At 43.8% G+C, this 16,539-nt stretch overlaps 1 protein-coding gene across 1 annotated transcript; it reads right to left on the reverse strand.

Annotated features, from left to right (window-relative positions):
- Positions 1 to 8,692: 8,692 nt before the first annotated feature.
- ZP2 (zona pellucida glycoprotein 2) lies at positions 8,693 to 14,611 on the reverse strand (the record flags this gene model as incomplete). Its single annotated transcript, XM_082490470.1, has 18 exons — positions 8,693 to 8,838; positions 8,925 to 9,011; positions 9,100 to 9,196; positions 9,283 to 9,418; positions 9,711 to 9,900; positions 10,165 to 10,289; positions 10,375 to 10,466; positions 10,545 to 10,726; positions 10,914 to 11,043; positions 11,451 to 11,632; positions 11,715 to 11,811; positions 12,189 to 12,353; positions 12,622 to 12,666; positions 13,014 to 13,169; positions 13,961 to 14,055; positions 14,143 to 14,226; positions 14,412 to 14,485; positions 14,565 to 14,611. The coding sequence occupies 18 exons, from the start codon at positions 14,609 to 14,611 to the stop codon at positions 8,693 to 8,695; spliced, it is 2,130 nt and encodes a 709-aa protein (XP_082346596.1).
- Positions 14,612 to 16,539: the final 1,928 nt, after the last annotated feature.

Below are 16,539 nucleotides of genomic sequence, written 5' to 3' on the forward strand. Positions count from 1 at the left end.
TTGTATATTTTTACCATTATTATTATTATTATCCTATCATCCATTACTGTTTTATTAAAATACCTTGATCTCAACCCACGATTATTTTGTTTTTTTCCCTTTTTCTCCCTACCCTACTGGGGGGGGGGCAGCAGGAGGGGAGGAGTGAGTGAACAGCTTCACGGTCCTAGTTGCCAGCTGGAGTTAACTACAACAGCAAGACATCAATCATTTTCTATCCCTTTGAAGTCAGCCAAACTACCCATTTTCTAAAATCAGCAATTATCAAGAAGTCCAAAAAACATTGTCAAATATACTTAAAAGTAACCGGATTGACTTCTTAACAATCACTCTAAGAGATAGTTCTGTACCATCTTGTTAGGGGATAACAGCGCCCAAGTTAAACAGTAGCTGTCGCTAAGTCACCAAGTTGCTTTGCAGTGGAAAGTAATGATTAGATTCCATCTATGCTAAAAAAAAAAACAACCCCAAAACAGAATAGTTTCTTACCATTGGCAGTGTACCATACGTACATGCATATTATTGTGGTATTTCCTCCACTGGCAGCAAGCCTTTAGTAAATACACATCTTGAAGCGTATTGCTCAGGTTTTTCCGCATAATTGTAGGTGGCTCAGTTTTCACATTCCCATCTTGAGCCATTTTGAAAAGATTTGACAGTAGAAACCACAGAGCATCCATTCTCTGACAGTCAAACCACTTTGCTGCATGTGACAACCAAAAATCACTGCGCTTCAGTTTTAAAATGCTGTTATTCTACTAATAACAGGCACATACATCCAGAAAAATGGGCAAAAGTAAAGATTCTACACACTTGAGTTTTAAAGGAACATTTGACTCTTTATGGTAGATCAGTTAAAGCTGCTTAAAAAGTGCTGTCGTAATTCAAAAGATCACAAAGACCAGATCAAATTCTTTATCAGGAATACCTAGTTGCTGAAACGCACAACTACTTTAATTTTAATAAATTAAAAGTTACAAACTCCATTGCTACCTTGATTGATTCCTGCTCTTACGAAGTAACCAAACATCAACACTGCAAATAAAGAAGCGTACCCATGGTTATTCATATGCACCCTATAGCCAGAAGTATCCTTATCTCCAACTCTAGATTTTCAGGATCTATTTATTTTATTTTAATGGAATGTTAATTCAGCAAACAACTATTACAAAAACACATAACCAGCAATCCTTTATGCAAGGCTGTCTCCAATAGCTTCAGGAGGCACTTTCAAAGACAGAGCAGTAAAACCCTTACACCTCTCTCAAGTGACAACACTTAAAGCTTCAGACCACAGCTCACGCACAGATAACACAGCTGAAGGGATCTAATCCTTTCCCCTGGGTTTCCTTTATACCTCCATCCTCTGCTGAAGGGAGCAGGCAGTGCTTAATAAGCTCAGCAGACACTGAAGCAAGTGAATTTATTCCAGCTCAGTGTCTGGCCTCCCGTGAACCATCTCCTCCTGCATTTTAAATTGATTTTTCATTACGTAATTCATTCTCTCATCAGCACTTATCAGGAGCTAAAGCTGTGAATTCTCAGTTACCAGCAGGTAAACACAGAGCAGTTTCACTCCTGCTGCACTGCCTTGACCTTTGCATGTTTATCAGTCACCGTCCTTTCAGAGCTTCTCACAAGACCTTTTTAATGGGGACTGCTTCTAGTGCTGTGCCATCACCACATTAGCCTGGTTTTTGACAGGGATATGCCAAAGACATAAGATTAGGTCAGCATAGACCAGATGTTTTCACTAGAGACAGTAAAGCCATTCCTCAAATAAGTACGTAGGTTGGTGGTTTTGTTTTTTAATTATTCAATGTTGCAGCAGAGCTGAAAAGTCCTTAGCAGGAGAGGCTGGGGAGATAGTGCCAAGGCCCTGTTTTCTGCAGGAAGCCAGCAGTGGCTGAGAACACCACCAGCCCAGCAGGGAAACAGAAGGAGCCTTTCCCACCCTGGTGGCAGCATTCCCAACTGGGTCCTTGGCCTGCCCAACCACAAGGACCTGGTTCACTGGTCCTGTTTCAGAAAAAAAACATGCCTCGATGTGTAGCCACCCCTGTGGCCCTAATCCCCACATCCTGGGGGACCCCAACCAACCTGAGACCTTTCAAGAAGATTTGAAGTAGCCAACTTTGCTATGGTTCCTGAAGCAGCTGCTTGAGCTCAAGCTGCACAGACCCCAGTGCTAACCCCACACGGTTCATTGACTCTTTTCCTATACCTCCTCTTGCTGCACGGTCATTCCTGCTTTTCCCTCCCACATGCCACATCTGACAGTTTTGCCCACAGCAGACAATATTAGCCAGGGACAGGAACCAGGCAAGAACAACCTTCCCTTAGCTCTAGATGGGTGTCACTGCATACACCCTCTTTGTCACACCTCCCCAGCTAGTGAGAATAGTACAAAAGATAGAAGTAAAGCTCTTACCTATATCCTTACTAAAATACCTCACTTATTTTTAAATACCCTCACCAGTGCAGGTCTCCAGATTCATATATATATATAAGGTACATGAGAAATATTTTAATTTGCGAGGATGTTGCCTAGCATTTCTCTTTTACAGACCAGTCGCATGACAGCCAGTGTAGCGTTATTTAGTACCTTCCAACCATCCTAGAGTAGAGGTTCACACTCCATCCAACAACAAGAAACAAGGAAACACTTCTCTGCCTGAGCACGCACCAATCTTCTCCCACACTTCAGAATGAGGAGAAAGATGGAGAGGGGGGAAATATCAAGAATGTCAGCCTTGTTTAGCTCAGAAGAGCTGAAAGCCCATACAGTTAAGTACAAAACACTGTCAAGTACATAAACCCTCTCCGTCAAGCACCACTTTCCCAGCTTTTGCAGAAATACTTCATATTCCATCCAAGTGCTAAGTCAACAGGACTTCAGTCTAGTAGGTGGTTAACTGGACAATAGCCTAAGTAATCATTTCAACCCTAATCCCTATCGGGCTGATAACAGATGGCAAAAGTGACTTGCAAATAAATGGGCCCGGTGTGAAATCCACAGTTACACTGTACTTCTATTAACACTATAACTGTGATTAAGAACAGCATAAAGCCTTACTAATGATCATATTCAGTACTCCATGCTCTCCTTGCAGAAGGAACTTGCATTAATATTTAGAAAAGGTACCCCGAGATCTGTTGTGTGAAAAATAGCTCATTAATAATACTTACTAAGTGAAGTAGGGGCTGTGGCAGATGGGCCCTCAGCCCTGTGCTACTTATGCACAGCATGCTTGACAGCTAGCCTTAGCGGAGTCTAAGTCCTGCATGCCCAGAGAACACAGAGCTGGACTTGTGATGATCACTCTGTTTACACAAAGTTGCCAGAGAATGTTTAACCTAAGGCTGTTGCACCCATAGTGCAACAGAGCACTTTCATCCCTTTTTGTTCTGTCACATTCAAATTTTTTGCCTCATTTCCTTGAGCCTGTAGAGCGAGGTGTACAGAATACAAAGTCAAATGTATAATTGCATGACAAACTGCCTCGCTTCAAATGCACTCTATGTGTACAAATATCAGTCCTCGCCTATACTGAAAACTGCAATGAACAGTTGCAGTGATACTTTATTTACACTTATTACTGTATTTCTTGCCCTGCTGAAATTCCAAGTGCAACCACCTTTCATGCCAGGTTACAGGAATGTCCTGGTTTCAGCTGGGAAAGAGTTAATTTCCTTTCTAGTGATTGCTGTGAAAGGCATCTCAATAATGCATACTGGTTTAGTTATTGCTAAGCAATGTTTATACTTTTCAAGGACTTTTTTTCCAGCTTCCCATAGAAGCTGAAAAGGAGCATAGACAGAACAACAGAAGGGCCAATGGTATATTCTGTACCATAGATATACTCAATGTATAAATGGAGTTTACCTTGTGTCATTATTTTACTTTTTATGATATTGTTCTATTAAACTGTCTTTATCTCAACCCCTAAGAAAGTTTGTGGCTGGTCCCCCCCCTCCCCCTACCCTTCTGTAGGGAAGGGGGAGAACCACACAAGTAGCTGTGTGGTCCTAGCTGCCAGCTGGTGTTAAACCCCAAAGAGAAGTCTTAGGCTCCATTTGGGGGACAGTAAAACTAAAGATCCAATGTTTGTGTGCAATAGATCTTTAGTGACTCAGTGCTTTTGCTTTGCTTTTTGGATGGAGAGTTCCCAATATATTTGCTTTGGATGCAATTCCAAGCACTTGTGTGTTTCAAAGGGTAGTATAGCTGAACCTTGCTAATCCCAGCACTTCAGGGCTCTGGCACAATTTGATTTAGTGCAGAAGAGTAATTGCTAATACAAATCATATTATTCACATATGGTACAAAAGGGGAGTTTCCCCTGAAAATTAGTATTTCGGTACAAAACAAAAGCAAAGGAAACTATACCATACAAGTCACTAAGCACAAAAACTCCCATACTGGTGATGGCAGCAGGAATAGGCAATGGTGTAGTAAATTAACATTCATTTAACAGAGCTGTGCCAATTATCAAGTCCTAGAGGAGCAGAGACCAGTTGTTGTAACCTAGCAGAACATAACAAACCCACAGGTCAAACGCAATCTAATGAAGTTAGTGTGGTACAAGCAGTCTTCAACAGAGGTTGTAGTAATGCAGAGGCAGAATTAATACTCCCCAATCTCTCTGCCTGCAGGCTAAACATACTGTTAAACCCTGGTTGGCTGCCTGCAACCTAAGAGTGTTTAGTTTATGTGGTTACATGGCAATTCCCTCCAGACTTACTTAATTTGGAAAATGTGCCTTTAGAGAGAGGAAGGATAACATATCAAATGCAGAGTTTGACTTTTTGATAGGAAAGAGAGTGGTAGTAGTGCAAGTAATACCGGAAGGTGACATAGTAAATCTTCATAGCATCTTCTGGCACAATAAACTGGAAGTTTTCCAGTTTTTGTACAGACTCAGAAGGTTTGCATATGAAGAAAACTTATTAGAAAGCTACAGAAGTGATTTATAGATTATAGAGAAAGAAGTGTTTATCAAAGTGCCTCTTCAGCAAGGGGGACGAGAGAAAACAACAAACAGGTATAATGAGTCGCTTCTCTAAGTGTCAACACAACTATTTTGTTTCAATATTGAAGGCATGACAGCTTTATCTGGTACTCACAATCCTTCTTTTCAAGAAACACCCCTTTCCCCCCCCTCCCTCAGTTTTCAGAGGGCCTAAAACTACATACTCCTGGTGCTCCTATTAAATGGCCGTGAAGCTTCTGGCCACTAGAACATCAGCTCTGGCAGCAAGAAGAGTGTGTTCCACTTTGTGCGAGTTTTCCTAGTATCCTTTCAGCCTGCTGTGTTCAGAAAAGGCAGGCTCCAGCTTTGCTCTAAAGACTCCTCCAAAAACCTCTTGTATTCATCCAAATCACATAGTAAGGAAAAAGTTGGGTTTGGGTTTTTTTGGGTTTTTTTGTTTTTTTTTTTTTTTTTTTTTTTTTTTTTTACAGTAATGTTTTAAAACAAATGCTGGATGTTGCTAACAGATTTTTAAAAAGCCCAGTTTTATTCCCTAGCTGCAGCACAGAGCTCACAGTTACAAGAGCAGGTAGCTGGAAGAGCTGCACGTATTGACACAACATAGTTTTTTTTAAAACAAGACAATTGAATGGAACCACAATTGTGACCAAAAGCATTTGATAAACATTTCAAAAGGGAAATTGGATCCAAAGCCCAACAGGAATGTAACACAGCAGTGGGAGACTTCAGAACAAAGACACAGGTAATTCAGTGCTATAGTCATCATTAAAGCCAAAACTTCCATGACAGAATATTAAGAGGACTAGCAGTATTCAGCTTGGTAAATAGATGCAAGAGAGGGAATACACGGTAGACATAAATAATTAACAGAGTAAGCATGCTTCATACCCTGACAGGTAGCGGAAAACCACAAGAAAAGTAAAGGCTAACCTGAAATGGATCCAGGAAACAAAGAAACCTTTTTCTGCAATCCATGATTGGGCTGAAGTAGTTATCATGCAAGATGACAGAGAGGCTAAGAGAGTAGTAGAACCAGAAATAATTTGTAGTAATGAGCAACAAACAGCAAGGCAGAGCTTTGGTTGTAAACCATTGTTTTTCAAAGCACCTCGTTATCCCTGGCTGACCACTACTGCAATACAGTATAATCTAGCAGAATAAAAAGCATTAAATAAGGGCTCAAGAAGCCTGAATTTTAACCTCCAAACTCCAAGCATAAAACTGCATTTATTTGCTTATCAATAATCAAGGTCAGGCTCCCCATTTCCCCAGAAACACTAGTAACTATTTCCTTTTTTGCAGGGAAGTTCTGAGGCTGACAAACAGAGAGCAAGGCAATCCCGGGGACTGTTCTTGCTCCTTTGGGAAAGCCTGTCTGTTACTCAGACGGTTACAATACAGATACCTCATTTATAAGCTGTTCAAGTGACAGCAGAACACAAGATCTGTTCTGGCAAGGGTGAGGCCTTCCCACTTCAGAGAGGTGTTCTTAGTTTTGTTATCAACTGCTGCAATCTCTAAAATAATCCATTAATTGCTCTACAGGGAATGGAAGATGAAAATAAGGCATTAAAGCCTGGTAAGATATACTACTTACAGCAATATCTGAAAGTGAGGACCAGACCTACAGAGGTAGACATGGCCAAACAACAGAAACCACTAAGTGCAACAGAACAGAAAGCAGCAATCAGCTGACACATTTGCATCATGAGATAGTTTCTTTCAAGAGCTTGGTACCAATTAGAGAGAAGCAGATGCCAAGCACCTGCTGGTTAGTGAGATGATTAGAAGTCCCAGTTTGAGCTGTTCATTACAAGAGGACTGGACAAGGATATCACTAGCTGCAGGTCCGTCTCCTTTAGGTGCCCCTGTCCCCATGGCACTGGTGGGCAGTTGGCTGCCTAAGGGGTAACTGATGTAGCCACAGCAGTCCAACACAAGGAAAGCAAAGCCAGTAGGAAGGGCAGCCGTGCTCAAGAGCAGCATACCAATGCCAGAGCAAAGAAGAAAAGGGCTTTTAATCCAAAGCTACAGAAGGACAGCCCCAGACCACATCTAAACAGACAGATGTTTAACATACCACTACTCAACTTCATTCAGCCTCAATAAGCTCATGATCTTTCACTCAAGCATAGTTAAAGATCAGCCAGTGAACTTAAAAGCCATATTACAGTCTTTAGCTCCTCAGGAACACAGAGTTAGAGCACTGCAACCAATTTGAAGCACAGAATATGCAGATTAAGGGGCTACTTTTATAGGGTCACTTTTTAGTCCTAGAGGTACAAGTATATGAAATTAAGTTATTCTAGGACAGCTTTTCTGCCACATTTAATCCTCCCCGCCTGTAGCGGTGAGGCATGAAACCAAATTAAAAAAGAAAAAAATCACTACTTCAGAGGGTTCTGCTATTGTTAGAAACAGCGTACCTAAAGCTATGCAGATAACATATTTCCCATCTCCATCAGCCAAGTCCTCTGTAACCACCTCAATGTTGCCCTCAAGTTTCCCTTATGTGGTGGAACTTGATTTTATATATTGAAACTGAGCTTGAGATTTAGTCAACTAAAGGTCTCCAAGCCTCCACGTGCCAGAGCACATCAGCCTGTGCCAGAGGTACTTCCTGAACATGTTTTAAGCTGAAGAACAAGAGCAGAACTATGCACCCTGACAAACTGACATCACTCAGTGTGACAGCCGTCTGTGTCTTTGAAGTCCCAGCAAGAGACTTGCTTGTCTTTTATAGCTAGTTGAATCAATTCCACCTTCACTATCACTAAGCTTAAGGCCGGGTACAGGCTGTAGCCTACACCTTGCCCTCCACACCCCCACAATGCGGAGACTTGGTTAGGACAAGCCAGAACCAAGTGAAATTATTACTTTACTTTTACATTGAAGAGCAACATGGCATTGAGTACTACTGCACAGACTAATATCTAGCAATTGGAGTGAAGCAACTACCTGGAACACATCTCAGTGTACTTTTAGGTACCACAAAACATTCACTGAGCAGCAGCTATGTGCTCCTATTAAAGCCTTTTACCCAAGATTGAATCTAGAGGTTTTTGTAATGTAGATGACTAGCATGGAGTGCAATTCACAGCTGAGCTTTGATTCTGCAGAGTTGGTGTCATAAAACACTGCTTGTTTTCATATAGCCTCAGCTAAACTAGTAGTAAGTTTATGCCGTTTGGCTACTGCTGTAATGAGTCTAGACTCTGAGTTACCAACATTTGGCCTAAACACTGCAAGTTAACGGCACAGTTAAGGAGCACTGCTTTGCCTTAAACTAATATTTTCCTTCAGTTAAATCCTCTTCTACAAGCCTAGGAAAGAACAGGAGAACTCTATGGAATCTGCCAATGCTGTGAGAACTGGCTTCTTATAAGAAATTAGTACCCATCCATCACCCCCATAACACAAACTAAGGAGGTGAAGAAACTATTCAGTATAGGGGAAGCTGCCATTGTCACTTGATTATTGCCCCAAAAGCCTGAGCTTTTAAAAGGTTCAGGTCTAGTTTCAGCTGGAGCACTCTGACCAAAGACTTGCTGAGCAGTGCCACTGCTCTCAGCAAGAGACATCCATCTTTGTCCAGTCTAATTCCTTCAGTGTTATACAGCAATAACTCCAGAGCCACACAACTCATCCAGAAGATTTTCAGTCACGTTTCTACTCCAAGTTTATTTGTAAAAGATACACTAACATATCACATTTACCATTGACCGTCTTTTCTTCAGGCATTTAAGAAGAGCCAAAAATAGTAGCATTGTGGCCACCAGAGAGAGAATACCAACAGCAGTCACTGTAATGCCAGCCCATGCCTCCTTGCTCAAGGGAGCGCTCCCTACAACACAACCAGAAAAGTAGTTTTCAGAGACAGCTCTTAGCTAAGCCTAAGCAACATACATTAGCACCATGCTGGCTTAGTACCTTGGGTTGCAGACCATCCTTCTGGCACAAAGAGGACAGGACCCCAGAGGCTCACCACTGCAGAGTTCACACCTGGCATCCCACTCTCTACAACAGTAATGTAGTAGAGGTGAACCCCATGTCACACAGTGGGTCATCTTGGACCAGTACAGCCTAATATTTGCTGAGACATTACCTCGTTTGCTTCTAGATGGCCTAGGGCATCTTGTCATACACAGAGGGGAGTCTGGTTGAAAACGGTCACAAATCAAGACACTGCAATGGAAGTACACCTAGGACAGAGAATGAGAGGTCTGTTCATTTTGAGACAATAACTGCTCCTGCTTGCCTTCTACTTAGAAGAGTGAAGGTCACCTACTAGGCCAGGGAGGGCTTTGTCACCAGAGACAAAGGCAAAAGTCTTCACTTCCAGCCTTTGGCGATAGTTAGCATAGCTGACACTGTGCCCCACGGGATGAAACACAGTCCTGTAGCTGTCCAGGTCATACTCACACCTGCCAAGAGGCAAGAAGCAAGTCAGAACAGCAGGGTAGAGAAGGTTTGGGCTGTTTTGGTTTGGGTTTTTTTTTTTTTTTTTTTTTAAAGCAGTAGGCTAAAATTCGAGGTAGAGGTGCTGCCATCCTCCTACAAGTTCCAGCACATCAAGGCAGTACCTGGAAGGTAACCTCAAATGAAGCCCTTATACCTGGGGCTCTTTTCCTAAAAGTGGGGGGAGGGCAGGGGAAAAGTAGGGAATCCTCCCACCCACCACCAAAAGTGCTTCCATTTCTGTGGCAGGACACTCACCCATCAACAACAATATTCCACTGGGGAAGTGAGCTTGGATCTTGTGAAGCTGTTGCCCAACAGTCATCCAATACCAGATGGAGGTTGGGATCATTGCGGTTCAGGACCTGAATTTCCAGGAAGATGGGCTGCCGTAGGTACCTCACTATTGGGTACTGATCATCTCGGTACGGCTGCCTGTATGAGGCCTCTGCAAAAACCAGAGCCTCATTAGATAAGCCAGTGTACAAAGAGAGTCCTGAAGAAATTCTGGTCTAGAGCTCTTCAATAGCAGCCAGTCCACCAGCTGCAGTTTGTCCTACAGTCACAGATGTAAGGCATCTGCCTCAAGTAGCATGGGTGGGAGGGAAGGCAGCACACCAGGTCATTAGAAGCCCATGCACCAGAACAGTTCACTCCTACATCCTCTCCCCCTCAAGCTCAGTTGCTTCCTTGAGCTCGGAGTCAGCTTTACCTGGGTAGCTTAGAAGAACTAAGGAGAGGGGACCTTGGTTCATTGAAGAAGCCAGAGGAGGATGGTTGTCCACCCTTATAGTGAGGGAGGCATCACCATTGCTGAAGGAGCACAGGACTGTTAGCCTACAATAAGGAAGGAGCAGGTAAGTCTTATGTTCATATACAGGATATCCAGCACTAAGTATCACCAAGAGGTTTCCAGACACACCTGAGTTCACTGTCCCTTGAGATCCTGTGCAGTGGAAGGTCTGCCCATAATACCCTCACCTCATTCTCATAAACAATCTTGTCCCCATCAAACTGCAGATAAATAACAGCATTAGTGAGAGCATTCCCAACACATGAGGCCCTCCCTATCAATCCTGATTACACACTCACCCAATACCTGGTCCCACATCCATTCAGTGGGACATGAAACCAAACCCTGTCATTCAAAGAAGACTTAAAGGCTGGCCGGCATGTAGAATCTCTGAGTCTAAGTGCATCCAAGTCTAGTGGTGGTGTAGTACTGTCAGCAAGGATTTCAAAATCCATGTACCCATTCTGGGTGCATACAGCAGCTGTAACAGAAGTTCACATAAGTTGTCATGCCAGTCATTGACTGATCAGTCTGCCAAGAGCTGTTGTGTTTTGTTCTGGTTAGAGATACAATTTCCTGTGAAGGACTAGTTCAGGAACAAGCCATGCTGAAGGATTACCATGCGAGCAGCACATGGACTGAGTCCATTGCAGAAGTCCATTACTTACCTATTGGTGCGTTCTGGTCACAGGGGCACTCTGGATGCATCACCATTGCCACAGTCTCCCCATGGAAGTGAAAAGACAGTTTCAAAGAGGACACATAGGACTGAAGTCCTGAGCACCTCTCCCCATGTAGCTGAAAGAGAAGAGTTACCCTCCTGGAGCATAACTACAAGAGCTCATTTTAACATGTGTTAGTGTTCCACTTGCCCTGGGGCCATAGCGCTCTTCACACTCAGCTGGTTTGTTAATTTGCATTGCTCCAGGCATGCCAAATACCAACCCACTCCAAAAGAAATATTTTCATCTCCAGTTGTTTTTGCCAAGAGACTTCATGAAACCCAAACTGCCTTTGAGTGATGCCTATCTAGTATAAAGTCAGTTTGCATTCATCTTAATTACAACTGCCCTCAGCCAGCCACAGTGCCCATGGCTAACTTCACAGGTACTTCGCCAAGGTCAAAGCTACTGTGCTCTGCTTCCGAGCAAGCACCAAGGAGTCATGATCGCATAAACTCCTGTGACTTGAGGATCAGAACTCACCCTGGACTTCAGGGCCCCCCTGCTAAAATGCAGCTTGACCCCTCTCTTTGTGTCCAGAGCAATGCCATTTTCCTGGAGCTGATCCATGGGGATGGTCTTATCCTCTACGCCCACAGCCATGAGGGTCCCTGGGAAGGCTGGGATGGCAACAGTCAGGTGTGTTGCATTGCAAATAGCCGGACCTGCAACAACATCTTTGTTAAATATAACACCGGTTTCCTGAGAGCAGAGGCAGGCCAGGCTCTGACTTTGTCCGTGCATTACCTGGTGCACAAAGCATTCTTGACTCCACAGTCAGTCTATTTTCAGGAGGACCATATGCGATCTTGAGTGCCACAGTGTGGAGCACCTTACCATTGTTCTGACAAAGAAGGTAGAGGTCTATTAGAGAGTACTCAGCTCATGATGCATCACAAGACCAACCCTGCAGGGCCATATGCTATGTCTAGTTCGGAACTGATGCTATTCATGTTTGCAACAGCAGTTTCTTCCCATCTCAACACCCTTTCGAAAAGGGGATCCACTCATGGGACTGCCAGGCAGACACTCACAGGGCATGCTATAGCTAGGATCCCACTTACATAGATGCCTGTCAGCTGTGCTGCTCAGGTGCACACTGTGCTTCCCCATTTTATTGAGCTACACAATTCGTAGGTTTCCAGAGATCTACAGGAGAGCACTACCTAGCCTCTGTTAAAGCAGCACTGTCTTCTCAGTGCCAATTCTTTGTTCACCTACCTTGTAGGTAACAATTCCAGTAGCAGTAAAGGCCACCTGAAGGATCAGGTTGTGGCCATCAGCTAGAAAGTTATAGCCTTGCTGCATGGCTTGCCCAAGGCTCAGCTGGTGTATTCTGGTTCCATCATCAATTGACAGAGTCCAGGCCATCAGAGCTGCTGGAACCTGCAAAGCAGGAGATCCTTCCTTAGGAAGGGAAGGCACAGCCACACAGAAGCAGCAAGGCATTCCAGTTCTTCACTCTGCAGGGCTGCCACCTTGCTGGTTTCACATTCAAGCTCCCTATATTGAGAGTATAGGATTAAGCCTCCCAACAAGATACAGTTACCCTAAAAGGGGGAGCTACTCCAGCTTGGAGATATAAGACTCAGTTTAGATCTAAGAGCCATGTATTCCCACCATACACTCCCTTTGCAGGACAGCAGGCACATACCGTATGCTCCTCACTGAAGCTCAAAATGAGTCTTGGGAAAGTAACCTGGAACACAGCATAAGGGTTAGAACACAGGAACAGACAGTGGTCACAACCCTACAACTTTTCTTAGAAAAGTCTCCACTACAGTTTTCTAAAGTGGAGAGCTGGCACCAACATCCCGGTTTCCCCTGTAACAGGGCTGGAGCCAGACCATGTACATCATTAGTGACCAATTTCAGACTAGCTCTTCAAAGAGCTAGCAGTCATGCCAAGATGGACAAGGAGCCAACAGACCTCCCTGAAGCTTTCCCCATCTTTCTGCAGATCCCAGTTGTGCGGTTCCAGGAGACAGCCATCCTGCCTTGCAAGCCTGTAAACAGCATCTATAGCACTCCCATTCCTCTACTTACTGCCATGAAGTCTTTTGTACAGTTTGTTGCACCAACAAAGAAAGGAGTAGTGATTTCATCTGCGTGAACAGTATTGCAGTGAGTGCTGTAGGTTACATTGTTCTCTCCCACTGTGTCATTCACCATCAGCCTCAATCTTAGCTGGTGTTGACCATGCTACAGAAAAGAGACATTAATTAGAAAAAGGCAGCAGTAATCACTGCAGCATGAGGACAACTAAACACCATTGAGACTAAACTCTGAAATTAGAGTTACTTTAGGTATTTGCACTAGTGCAAGGACAAGATGAATAGCCATTTTAAAAGCCCTAAGGAAAAGGATGAGTTGTCTAGGAGAGCATGGGGTCACAAGGCTAGGCTGAAGAACAGAAGGTACTAAGAGAACTGCAGGAGACAGGAAGAAAGCCTTCAAGGGCTTACAGAACATAATGCCACAGTCAGCCATTCAAGAAACAAGTTAGAAAGTGTTCAAACCAAGAATCTTTAGGCATTTGAAATACCACAAAGATACCAGTGAAGCCTCTATTGTTGACGCTAGTTTGGGCTGGTCCTCCCCTTACTTCTCTACCTCAATAGCTATAAGTAGCAATGCATTGTTAGTTGCTCTATCAATATAGATGTGTAAATAAAGTGATGCTATGAAACTCTTGGACCTTATCCACTTCCCTATAAGATGTTAAAGTAGCTCTCAATTCCTTTACAGGACAACACAACATTTATGGCTGTGTCTGAGCGGGTTTAACCCACAGTTGAAAGAACAAGTATTCAGGTAACAGTCCAGGTTTAGTTTTTTTTAACTACTTCTGGCATGAACTGCTCTTATAGAACAGTTTAACTTTATTAAAGAGTGGAAATGCTTAAAGCTAGAAACCCTATTAAACCCAGTCCTGACCAGGAATAAAAAGCACACTCCATCACAGCACCTTCCCAGAATGGAGACCCCTTTACCTCCAGGCTAGTGCAGTTCACAAATGGGACACTGAGCAACAGCCTCTCATAATCCACAGTGTAGTTGCAGGACACCATCTCCTCACCACTCACATCTAGGGAGAAGGTGGAAGATTAACCCTACAGGCAGGCACCTGCTCGCAAGCAACAGTTGAAGAGGCAAGAGCAGTAGCAATACCTACCCACAACACACACGTGCCAGGAGTAGTTGCCGAGCTCTCCTGGAAACTCAACTTCCATCCTGTCCCTGTGGCAGGTCACACTCTCTGCAGAGGGAAAACCACAGTCAGCTCCACCTTCACCCTCCTGGAGACACACACCCTGTGAGCCCCCCTGCTAGCCAGCCAGTCCTGCTTCGGAAATCCCTTCCACACCAAGGCAGAGGGGGAAGCAGCTCCAAGCAAACAAAGTCCACATCCACACCACTACCAGCCCAGAGAGGACTCATTACCCAAGAGATCCTGATCCCCCAGGCCATCAGCACAAGGGGCCAAGGGCAGCAAAAAGCCAAACAGGAGCAGCAACCTGCAAGAAGAACAAGACCAAATGAGAAAGCAGCAAGGAAAGAACCCAGCTCCCCATCCCACCCTCAAACCCCACTCACCACATCCTTGAGGTGCTCAAGCACTGCTGCTCCACAAACAACCCCATCTCCTCTCTGCCACCACAAGCTCACTCTTTGAGTGCCTGGGGAGGATTATATAGGACCTGGTGCAGGCCCCACACAGGTGAAGCCTTTCTGCTGCCTGGGGAACTGAGAACTTGCACCTGCCTCTCGTTGAGATGCCCTCTCCTTGCTGAGAAGATGAGGGCTCGCCGGAGACCTTAAGGCGATGCTGTCTTTAACATGGGTTGTTGTTTCCTTCTATTTCCAAGGCATTTTTTTCTTGCTCTGATAGTTTACTTCCTTTATTCCCTTGTCAGATGTCACACAGAAAAATGCACATCTTTGAGCAGTCATTTTTTAAAAAGGAGATTTCTGTGCCACTTTGATTTTCTGATAGTTTAAAACAATTCCACAGGTAGATTTGTACATAACTGAGAATATTTTGTTCCCCTATGGGCAAATCTGCAATGCTGATATAGATCTAATTAGGAGGAAAACATGAGTGGCAGGTTAAGGAAGAGATGTCCTAGATCAGATCTTTAGACTGGAAGATCTCTAGAGGCTTTGGTCGGACTGTAATTGTTCAAAGCTGTGGGGAAGAGGCCTGGGAAGAAAAATTCTCTGATTTATGTAATCTTTCAGCTTCCCCAATGCTTTTGAATTCAGACAGTCTTGTAAAAAACCCAAAGACTCATATTTTTAAAACTAATTGAATTCTTGAGATGTGAGAAAGCAAAAAAGATAGATCATAGGAAGAGAGGAAAATTAATATTATGGAATAGTAATTTAGGAATGGGATGTTAAATTGGGCTTCAGGGCATAATAAATTTTGTATTAATGTACCATGTATTCCTGTAAAATATATTCACTTATATTTCTTTTTACATTTATAGACCTGTGCCTAGAGCAGATTTTAGAGTTTCCCAGCCCAAGTGACAGTAGCTTCATTTCTCTTAAAGATTGAGAGTTGTGAGAAAGAGCGTGTCTGTCAACTGCTGGTAGGTAGCGAAGGGCTGGGAACTTGGCTGGGACAACAGCACGGGTGGAGACAGGGAGCTGCAGAGCATGTGGTTGCCATCAGCGAGCTGCGTAGCAAAGCAGCATGATCCATACAGGCAGAGCATTGACTAGTGTAATTAATTTAAAAATGTACATTCTTGAGAAGCATCTCTTTAACTCTCGTCCTTGTGAGAACACGGCAAATGCAGAGTTAAAGCTATTACGCAAGTGGGGATACCAAGTGTGCACAATGCCGCTCTTAGCAATAAGCAGGATTAGCTCGGATCCATGACCACACCAGAGTAAATAGCACCTGATGTTACAAAAAAAGAAATTGCACTTCTGCTTTTGCCGTCAGTAGGATTAGCACACAGATAACCTTTGGCAAGAAATTAACTTCCCAGAGACTCCTGAATTCACAAATATACATCATGTACCTCTTTTTTTGCTCTCTTTTTTTTTTTTAATAATCAGATGAATTGTTTTCAAAAGCAATGATTATACAGAAAACTGATTAAATGAACTCTGAAGCCATACACAAGTTTGTTGTATTATCTATCTATTATTATTTAGCTTGGGTTTAACTAGCACAGCGGTGGGGGAGAAAGTGTTTCAAGTAGACACCCTTTAAAGAATTACACAAATGAGGGACTTTCAGGCAGTCAAATCCAATGTAAAGTTAAACTTGTAACTTCCCCGCCCCTGATTCCCAGCTTCATTAAGTTGGTGGAAAAGCTGTAAGTCCCACGGAGCTTTGGATCACGTTCCTGGAGTTTGGCTGATCCTGCGCTGGTTAAACGCTGGATCTTGCATCACGCCGGAGTGATGCAGCCAGCGTGGGGGAAACCTGCGGAGGGCTGGGCAGCCGCAACGCAGGGTCCCTTCGCAGGACAGCCCGTCCTCGCCTGCTGGAGTTAACTCAGGGGTTTGCCAACTCCCAAATGACTCGTAACAGGTTGCGGCTCTGTGTAGC

This window comes from Vanellus vanellus (assembly GCF_965231255.1).
Source record: "Vanellus vanellus genome assembly, chromosome: 14".
In the NCBI taxonomy this organism is placed as follows: domain Eukaryota; kingdom Metazoa; phylum Chordata; class Aves; order Charadriiformes; family Charadriidae; genus Vanellus; species Vanellus vanellus.